At 33.5% G+C, this 10,553-nt stretch overlaps 1 protein-coding gene across 1 annotated transcript in view; it reads left to right on the forward strand.

Annotated features, from left to right (window-relative positions):
- Smp_146080 (hypothetical protein) overlaps positions 1–10,553 on the forward strand; it is a gene marked incomplete at its 5' end in the record, with an annotated part of 42,568 nt that overhangs the window by 7,957 nt on the left and 24,058 nt on the right. The window contains 6 exons of the mRNA XM_018796274.1: positions 122–230; positions 3,213–3,283; positions 4,663–4,795; positions 5,776–5,853; positions 8,313–8,519; positions 9,706–9,968. Coding sequence (XP_018650503.1) covers positions 122–230; positions 3,213–3,283; positions 4,663–4,795; positions 5,776–5,853; positions 8,313–8,519; positions 9,706–9,968 — 861 coding nt within the window. The remainder of the gene's footprint in view (positions 1–121; positions 231–3,212; positions 3,284–4,662; positions 4,796–5,775; positions 5,854–8,312; positions 8,520–9,705; positions 9,969–10,553) is intronic.

A 10,553-nucleotide genomic window follows, 5' to 3' on the forward strand; every position in this document is an offset into this window, starting at 1 on the left:
TATTAAATACTGTTTTAAATAAAATTTGATTTACCTTTAAATGTAAATACTTTCGGAAATTTCAAAATCAAAAACAATTACTTCCTATATCTTAGACTGTATTTTACCTAATAATTTTCAGATTTATGGATATGTTACCATTGTTGTTCAGTCAATTTCCTGATTTAGAATATGCTGTAATTACAGTTCCGAGATTGGTTAAATGTTTCCCGATGTTGAAGAGTTTTGTAGTAAGTAACCTTAAATAATAAAAAAAATAAAATCTCTTAAGACAATTAGAATTTATGATTGGAAATTTTCATTAACTCAGATATTTTCATTTCTTAAGTTTGTTAAACTTTATAACACAATTTAATCAACTATAGTTATACATATAAGATGCCTAGAGTTAGTGAGCTACTTAGTAGTTATGATCAAAGAGTTACTACATTCTTTAAATAATGGGATTCATTTTATTTCAGTTCTTATTTTGATAGAGAAGTAAGCATACACTTATTTAGATAGCTGTTTTCAGTAACGTAATGTCAATCAGCACAAAACTTATGCTGAGATATTACCACTCATTGCCTTCAAAAACGTAATATCAAAAAAACTTTCACAATGATTTCGATTCGTAGCTTAATTGTATGTTAAAAACATGAAGTTCAGAAAAGAAAACTCTTTTCAACTTTTTTAATATTATGCTATATATATATAAATATATATACATGAAGTTTTTTTCGTTAAAGTACTAGTTCCGTGAGGACATATATATGATTATATCGATTCTAACAACATATATCTAGGTCTGCTGACTGGACACTTGAAAGAACTATTTTTACGTTGTATTTTTAACGTCCACTTAAGTTGCAACAATGAAATATATAGACAAAGAGATGGGATGGCCATGGGGTCACCATGGGATCCAATTTTAGCAGACGGATTAATGTCAAACCTGGGAAACAACTAACTTAGTACGATTATCAATCGATTTTATCTATACGTAAGATACATAGTCGACACATTTGTCATTTGTGACGTCTCCATGTGCATCTACCACTTCACCTGCTCTTGTGGAGCAAGGTGCGTTGGCCGCTTTCAATTCGGATACGGGACACATGTCGCAGTGGGTTTCTACAAGGGTGATAGGAAAGTATTTAAAAGTTCCATGCCTAAACATTTAATCGACTGTAATCATTCTACTGATCGACAGTTCGATTTTAAGGTTTTGCATACTATTTGTCCAAATCTGCATAGATTTTTTCGTATTCAACTCTTAAATATAGCCAAAGCTCTTACCATCCATGAGCTCAAGCTAAAACGATGTGTATAAGAGAAGTAGGTCCTATAGTTATCGTTATCTTGGCCTTAATTTATTGTTATTGTATTCCTCCTTTTACTTATGTGTCATGTTTTCACTATTTTATTCAAAATTGTTCATGATATCACTTCATTTATTCCGCACCTTTATTACCTTTGCTTATTGTAACAAAAACATTTTAATCATCTAACTACATTCACGTTATAATTCGTCATTAACTTATTAAGTCTATTGTTATTATTCGTATTACGTAATCTAGTATTAGAATCTTTTTATTGCGTCACCTTGGATATACCTTGTTTACAATTCCTCACGGAACTAGTACTTTACCAAAAAAATATTAAAAAATTTCATATATATGCGATTGTGCAGCTTGATAATAAATTTGTTGAAAAGAGATGCCTTCTCTGAACATCATATTTTTAATGTTAAAATGCGAGTTATGTATGTTAAGATGAACATTAAGAAATAAGAAATGTGACACTAGTTATTTTCCTTGACTAATTATTAACCAGCCAGTCTAGTTAATTTCCAGATTATAAGCAATTCAGTGTTTATTTGCATAGTATGCACTAAAATGCCATAGATATATCAAAAGCTGTGTTTACTATTGAAAAGTTTATCAATACCAGCCAATATAAGTGTAGAGATTTGTGGAGATTTTAATATTTTCACAGTCGATACTGGGGGGTTGCTTTTCAGTGTTCTGAAAGGCTAATGTCATTGGAACGTGGTAATGCATATCACCATTATTAACATTAATGAGTTTGACTCTCATGTGAGCGGGATAGGCTAAAACTGATCTGTTCATGCTGTGCATAATTTATTGACGCGATCATTGATCGTAAATGATGTACAACGGTAACATTTATATATATGTAAGAATGTTGTAAACGGCCCACCATGGTGCTGGGTACCTGTGTGGTTGAGCCGCAGGATTGAGCTGAACTGTTCGGATTGTGGCGATATAGCCCAGATAGTGTCATGTTCTCCTATAAAACGGGATTGGGCTGTAGTGTTTGGGTTGTGACGTGAAAGTCTGGATGGTGTCTTGTTCTCCTGAAAACCATTGTAAAATTACCCTGGTTTTGAAAGGGTATATTATATAACTGTGAATAAACTGGTTGATCCTGTCAGTAGTCATATGCTTGTCTCAGAGATTAAGCCATGCATGTCTAAGTCCATACCTTAGAACGGTGAAACCGAAAATAGCTTATTAAATCAGCTATATATCCTTAAATCTTAAATGTTACATGGATAACTGTAGCACTTCTAGTACTAATATTTACCTTGAATCTCTAACCCGCTAAGATGCGGGTGCATTTAATAGAACAGAACCAACTGGGTGAGGTTGCGACTGTTCCCGCTACATTCTGTGATAACTCTGAATAGCTTTACTGATCGCAATCGACTTTGTGTCGGTGAGGGATCTTTCAAATGTCTACTCTATCAATGTTGGTCTAGCTTAGATCGACTTGTGCATTTAACCAACCAATATATTTTACATCTAATCTTAATTTCTTTTAACTCTGTTAAAAACAGTGATGTTCTGAATAGTAATCATACCACTAAGTAAAATAATATTTATAATTAAAAGTAAGAGAAATATAAAAAAACGAAATCCATTTTCAAACTAGATATTCACATCAAACTTGGAAAAAAATTGCTGAGATTATAATTTATGAACAATTTTTGAACGATAATAAAGTGCGCGCCAAAATCCACGAGTCATTATCTTAAATCTGATTGATCCATTTATAATTTATAATCCTACCAAAAATGTTCTTTTTCTTTTCTTTGAAAACAACTTTTGATAGCAAATTAAATAAATCTCTTTTTTAACCATACGTTGAGTTCATGATTTATTTTAGCATAGATCTTACGTAATTTTGGGGGGCTTCTTTTGCTTTAGCATTGTAGAATAAAACAAAATAAGGATCCTGAACATGAATTATATGTATTTCATCGCTGTGAACTTCATAGGTAAGATTGTTTATGATAAAATTCATTTTAACAGTTGAAATATGTAAGATAAACTAAAAATATAATATTCACTTAGTATTGTTTGTTTGAATCTTCCCATTGATGCTTAGGACTGCAACTGGTCAGTCTCTTATTGGCATATGTGCATACTGTGCGTATTGCCTCGATATTGCCTTAATTCATAAACATTATAACTTCACCCCATTGCACAAGCATGTGGCTATAAGGACTCAGTAGCTGAGTGGATAAAGCGATGGCGTTTGAAGCGAAAGGTACTGGACTCGAGTCCCAGAGTGAACATCAACTCTGAGATGCAGGTACATTCAGCTGATGAGTCCCAAATAGGACTGAACGCGCGTCATGGATTTCACTGCCAGCCACTATCCATCTTTGCCTATAAAAATATAATAGTTTAGAGTTGTAAAATAGGCTAATGGACATAATTTTTTGTAGATTTAAAAACAACTCTTCCTACCATCTGAATATACAACCGTATCGTACTAAATACTGATTATTAGACATATAATCTCGAAGAAAGTTTGATAATTTTATTGTGTAAGTTGTTGAATTACATAACTTTCATCAGAGACTAATGTAAACTATATAGCTGTCTAAAACCAGGAAGTACTTAAAAGCTAGTCGGTCATAATATGGGATCAAACTCAAGACACTATGTTTGGAGTGAGATAAATACGAATTATGGCAGTGGAAGATGGTCACGCAATATAACAAAGTCACTGATTTGGGTATGTAAACCACTGGACGCCAACTCAGTCGCCCAAGAGATATGCACCTGATACAAGACCTAGATTTCCTGTGATCGGTCCAAAATATGTCGTAGCTGCGTACTGTTACTAAGCCCAACATTAGGACGAATCAGTTGCCCAGTGTTTCCTGGCCTCCATTGGTTGTTAAGATCATTCAGCTATGTGGAATATAAAATTATAGATATGACAGAATAGCATCATGAAATGATTGAAGTTAGGTGTTGATGCTGCTGGATGTTGGCTCTGTGACCCAAACATTAAACAATCGAGCGAGACCTAAGGTCCTGGGTTCTATTCCCATATGAAGGGCCATGCAGGCGCATTTCTTATGAGTCCCTTACTAGGATGAAACGTCCACTCGGTGCTTCCAGATTTTTAGTGGTTGTCTAAATTAGAACGATTCGTGACCTTAATATAATACATAAACATTTCCACATTAACTTGCTTTTAAGTTAAGCATAAGCCTTTAAACCTTTGAGTTTCTATGTAAGACATAGTTTTACAAAATTTCCACATGAGTCACGTTTTGTAATATACTACTGAAAATAAATAAGTGTCTATGAACAAGATGTTTTCTTTTTTAACTATTTTTATTGATTCTTTCTATTATAGAGATTTTACTGTAAGACGTACACGCCATGCTGATGAAGAAGATATCAAACTACTAGTCAGAAATATGAATGCATTTGACCGTTCCTTATTTCTTTCTGATTTACAATCATTTATAAGTAATGGTCGAGATGAAGTAAGCTGATTGGATTTTAGAAAACACTCTGATTTATAACAGATTTAAATCAAACATTCTTATTACAACCTTGCAAATTAATAGTGATCTTCATTATTAAAGATTTATACAGCTGTTTCATGCTATTTAGGGACTGAAGTTAATCTGTAGGAAACCCACTTAGTAAATTATTTCCTTCAAGATTATAAGTATGCTCTACCAACGAGTACAAATTAGCACGAAATCTAGATAAAGTTGAATTTGCTATTGACTACCTCCAACCAACTAACAATAAACGTAATACGAGTGTTGTCAAGTATAGTGGGTACACTGAAACTAGATCAATAGAATTCGGTCAGTATTGAGGACTCAATAGATATGACAATTTTTACTTACCTACACCTGTTACCCCTCGTGGAGCAGCATTGGCTGCCCATCAGTACTCACTATCCAACCCTATTTTGTATAGTCCTTTCCAGTTCTTTCCGGTTGCTATTCATTCTTTTCATATCTGCTTCTATTTCCCGATGTAGTATGTTCTTCGGTCATCCTCTTTTCCGCTTACCTTCAGGATTCCAAGTTAGGACTTGCCTCGTGATGCAGAGATATGATAATGATTACTTCCTAATCATGACTCAATGTATTTACGAATTTATGAACAACGAGTATCCAAGACAGCATATGGGAACGGACCCAGGAGCTTTATGTACTACATCAAAGATGATACCTCGAAAGAACTAGAGCGGAACTTTGTGGTTTAAAAAAATAATGGTATAGAATATAGTAAAAGTTCTGGTGTTTCATTTTAATAATTAAAGTTAACTGAAGTCCTAAAAAGTTACTTCACTTATGTTTAATTTAATCTTATTAAATATTTAAAATGAAATTAATGTACATTGTATATTATATATGTTAATCTATAAAATGATATCATTATTCATTTGTTCCAGTTTTAGTCTCATTTCTCAGGTTTCTTCTGTATTTCTCCATCTTATATTCAGGATGGGACAATAATTTTTAGTTATGTTGCTATTGCACTGGGTAAATTAGTCGGTGTAGCAATTTTACGTGATGAACATGTGAGTATTTAAATAATCTCTATGAAAATTATTTTGAAAATCAATCTATGAGATTTTTAATTAGACATGAAAAAGCGATTGGTAATAATTACTGTATATCAAATTACTCCTATTTCATAAATCTATGAAATAAGTGAAGTAAATAAGGCTCCATGAGGTATTTCCTGGAGTTCTAGTGAGAAGCAGTAACCAGTGGATTTCAACCAGGTCTGTTGGGAGATATCAACTCATTGATGACATTGGTGAATGGTTGCTCAATTTCGTGGATCGGTTGAAGTTAGACATTAACACCGTTGGATGCCGGCTCAGTGGTCTATCGGTTAAATGCTCTGGCGAGAGACTGGTAGGTCCTGGGTTCGAATCTCGCGAGTGCGGGATCGTGGATGCGCACTACTGAGGAGTCGCATAATAGGACGAAACGGCCGTCCAGTGGTTCCAGGTTTTCCATGGTAGTCTAGCTTCAATTGACTCATTATCTCAACTCTATAAAATTACTAAAATCTCCACCATACCCCTTCTGAAAATAAGTAATAACCAATTGATTCAATTATCATTTAACGGTGATCAGTTCTGTGACTTATTATTATCATCCTGTTTGAATAAAGTATGTGACTAAAAAGAACCCGAACATTTACTTGAATAAGTATTGTAAAGACTTTATTATCATACATTACAATATCGATATCGACCTAGCATTAACATGAAAACTGAGTAGAGTATTTAGTGACTAAGAAATCAAGATTTATTCACAAATTATTTCCCAAATTAAAAGTTTGTAATACAAAAGCTTAGAGCTGAACCATACAGCTATAAAAACACAATAAGTTTGGTTAACTAATGAAGCCTACTCTAAATATTGTAATGTTAATGATCTGTTAAAATAGTTAAAATACCTGAGCTTTATGGTAGTCGCCTTCCGCCAATGATGTGATGGTACTCAAAAATATACTAATAATGCCTAACTTTTGCATTCTTTGAATGCTTTTGTGTCAACAAATATGTGACATAGCTCAATGTGTCTATTCGATGAGGAGGATAGAGTTAGACTGAAAATGTACAAATAAAAAAATGCAACTACTATCACATACCCAAGCACTTTATGTCTCAATGATCAACAGTGAAATGTGATGATATCTAACGTGTTGCTGCAAAGAACTATCATTAAAAAAATGCACGTTTTAGAACCAACCTAAAATTATGATGACAAACTGTTGCGTCCGGCCGATTGAAACGCTATATTCGCTTCCCTAAGCTAGTTCCGTAACCCCCGAGCTAGAAACTAAACAGCAACTTGAAGACCAGAGAAAAGGCAGTTCCGTAGACAAAGCCCAACACAAACTAATCAAATACTTTATACAGGACAAGCTGTGAGCAATATGTATGGAAATTCGAATACTTTATTTATATCTGAAGTTTGTGCCGATGATGTCGTTCAGAAGAATGATGAAAACTCCACCACAACCATACAACTCAGAGAACAAAACTCCATCACTCATTGGCTTAACAATCAAATAAATTGCTCAATGAGATTGTTAAGGCCAAGTAGCTGCATAAAGCAAAATCTTGAGTAAGAAAGTTTCTACCGCATGGAAGATTGACTTAGATTATGGATTTTTAAGCTAGCCACTTCCTAGTAATGTAGTGTAGATTTACCTTGACTAAACTCTCATAGATGACTCTCTTCATTTATACTACAAACTGTTGTAAAAGTAGTAATTCAACATTAAAATAGTTAATTACTAGTAGGAAGTAGTGAAATTATCCCGTTGTTGATAAGCGTGACTGAATTCTGACAAACTTTTTTCGGTAAATAAGCTTCTTGTGCAAATCGCCTCAACGTAGCCGTTTTCACAGGTTTTCATTGAATAGATTAGTTTGTAGCTATCAGTGGACTGATATTATTATAATACCCGCGGCAGAAGTGATTGTCTGCATGAACTCAGTAGCTCAGTAAATAATGCTTTGAGCGTTAGAAGCTGAGAGTACCGGGTTGATGTCCCATTGTTAAGATAAACACTGGGATTCAAATACATGCAGCTGACGAGTCCGAAGTGGAACGAAATGAGTTTCATGGATTACATTGCTAACCATAAATCTATCCCTTCTATTGTAATAGTGTCAGAATCACTGGAGGAAAAATCCAAAAGCTAGTTCTTAACAAAAACGTCTCTAACACACTTCTTATATATGCATTTGTAAGGTTTAATGACTAATATCAGCTATGTAATAAGATAACCTTTGGTTGGAGAATTTTCAGAAACAAATCATTTTATCTAGATCAAGGGTGAGGATGTGTTAAACTTATCCTACTTTCCTGGCTATGATTTGAGTATTAAGAGTTCCCTATACATTATCCAAAGTTAATCACATCAGTTTGTTTCTCCCATAACTTTATTTCGAATTTACATAAAAGCATATTTGGTACATTCTTATCCATGTTTAATTTTACATAATTACAGCACATTGAATGGCTTCGAGCTCATTATAACATTGAAGATTTTATATACTTTACACATCATGCCCGAAATGAGCATGTTTCATTGTATCATTTCTTACTAGCAGCTAATTTTCAGTCAAGAACAGAGTTATTTCTTCGAGAAATTCTGCGTCAGTCTAAGAAAACATGTATTTATTATTGTGTACTTCCACCATACGCAGATAAATCAGTAAGTCCGATGAAAAATATAAATTATTCAATCTTCATCATTCATACATTTTTAGAACATTTAGCAGTACGGAAATTTCTTCATATTGTCATTATAAAGATAATGGGTCCGTGCATTTCGTCCAACATATTAGTATTTCTTATTGTGGACTGATATAAATTGGATAATCATTGAATAAGGACTACTAAACATCTACTTCGTTGCTTAATGGTACCGTGATCACTAAAAAACTTGCAAGTGCGAAATCCAATCGTAGTTGGACACTGTTGAGAAATTATTAATCTAGATCGGATAGCTATAAGAATGTCGCTAGTAACATCAGTTTGTATTGAAACCATACTTTGAAGTGATAGTTCGTAGAAACCCATTATCTTGACAATAACAGAACTCCGTCTGGAGCCCCCTGGGGATACTGCCGGTCCCAAGCATGGGCAAAGAAGGGGGTTGGGCATCGAGTTAGCGACCTCATTCCGTAGGCAACTAACTCGCTAAAAACACTAACCAGAGAAAATAATTCAAACCATTTAAACTCTGCCCTGAGAGTAGGAAGGTCTTCATTTAGAAGAGTTACAACGCCTCATGGTGAAAGAAAGAGGGCAATACAATGAACCCCATCCAATGCTATGCACCTACCAACGATTACAATGAAGACGTTGAAGACCGATTCTGCGATAGGCTGCAGTCAATCGTTGAGAAATGCCTAACAAAGCACATGACCATTCTGATGACAGACTTAAATGCCAAGGTTGGAATGGACAACACTGGATATAAAGACATCATAGGACAACATAGACTGGGAGAAATAAACGAAAATGATGAGAGGTTTTCAAACCTATGTACCTTCAACAAACTGGTCATAGGCGATACCATATTCTCACGTAAACGCATACACAAAGCCACATGGATTTTTGAAGTCAATCCAACGTTCCACCTGGCAATCTGGTCCAAGCTTTTTCAAGAAAATATAATCAAACATCAAAATTATCGAATATAAATAGGTACATGTTTCTCCGGTTCATTGTATACTGAATAGGTCATTCAATCAATGTTAAAAATTCTTCCTAATGTATATATGTTAATGTTTTGTTACTTCTATACAAAGTTTAGTCTATCCATGAAATGTATACAACATCATCATTGACAAAACATTTATTTTTTCTTCAAACATTCAATTCTCCATTACTAGAAATTTAGTCGATGTACACTGATAACTTGTCTATCAAAATTATCTCCAGTTAAACCAAGAAAACAAATTATCTATCCAGAATCTTTGTTAAATAATATAAAAGCACCAGAGAAAAGAATTTTAGAAAAATTCGATTCAATGCCAGCTTTATTTATGACAACAGCAAAATTATTAATGGAACCAAAAGAAATTATCAATGCTAGAATTATTATTGTTGGTGCTTCAACTACTGGATTAGCAGTACTTGAAAAATTGGTCACTTGGTAAATTGAATGAAAAATTCCATGTATAAATTAATTATAACGAAAATATTTATAATCCATTAAATGATTTAATAATTACGAATTTTTATATATAGTTGAAATCATGAGTGTGAATATTTTGTCACAGAAAAAAATATACAAGAAATCAAACCACATGATCATCAAAAACAAACTTAATAAACAGAATTATCGTCAGATATCTGACTAAAATTCTTCAGGATTCCTATGTTCAAGGCAGTCTAAGAAGACGTTTTACTTCTAGCAGAACGTTTTGAGAATGGATACATTCACGTTGCTAAAAAATGAATTTTGAAACGTTACTGATACCTAAGATCGTTTAGTTAAGATTCAGATCCACAAGTGTCTTTATACAAAACAACAAAGCACATAATTGAGAATAAATAGGAAGTTGTAATTGTTAACGGAATAAAAGCGTATGCGACTCTTTCATATGATATATCTATCCTTCAGATATGTAAGCCGAAACCTGAACAAAGTACATTATTAATTTCATTCAGTTGCCTGCTATTTTCATCAATCCTTGATTTAAAATTCGTTCCTAAAAAAGTATTTGAATACGGAAGC

Source organism: Schistosoma mansoni, chromosome 2 (assembly GCF_000237925.1).
Source record: "Schistosoma mansoni strain Puerto Rico chromosome 2, complete genome".
NCBI lineage: Eukaryota > Metazoa > Platyhelminthes > Trematoda > Strigeidida > Schistosomatidae > Schistosoma > Schistosoma mansoni.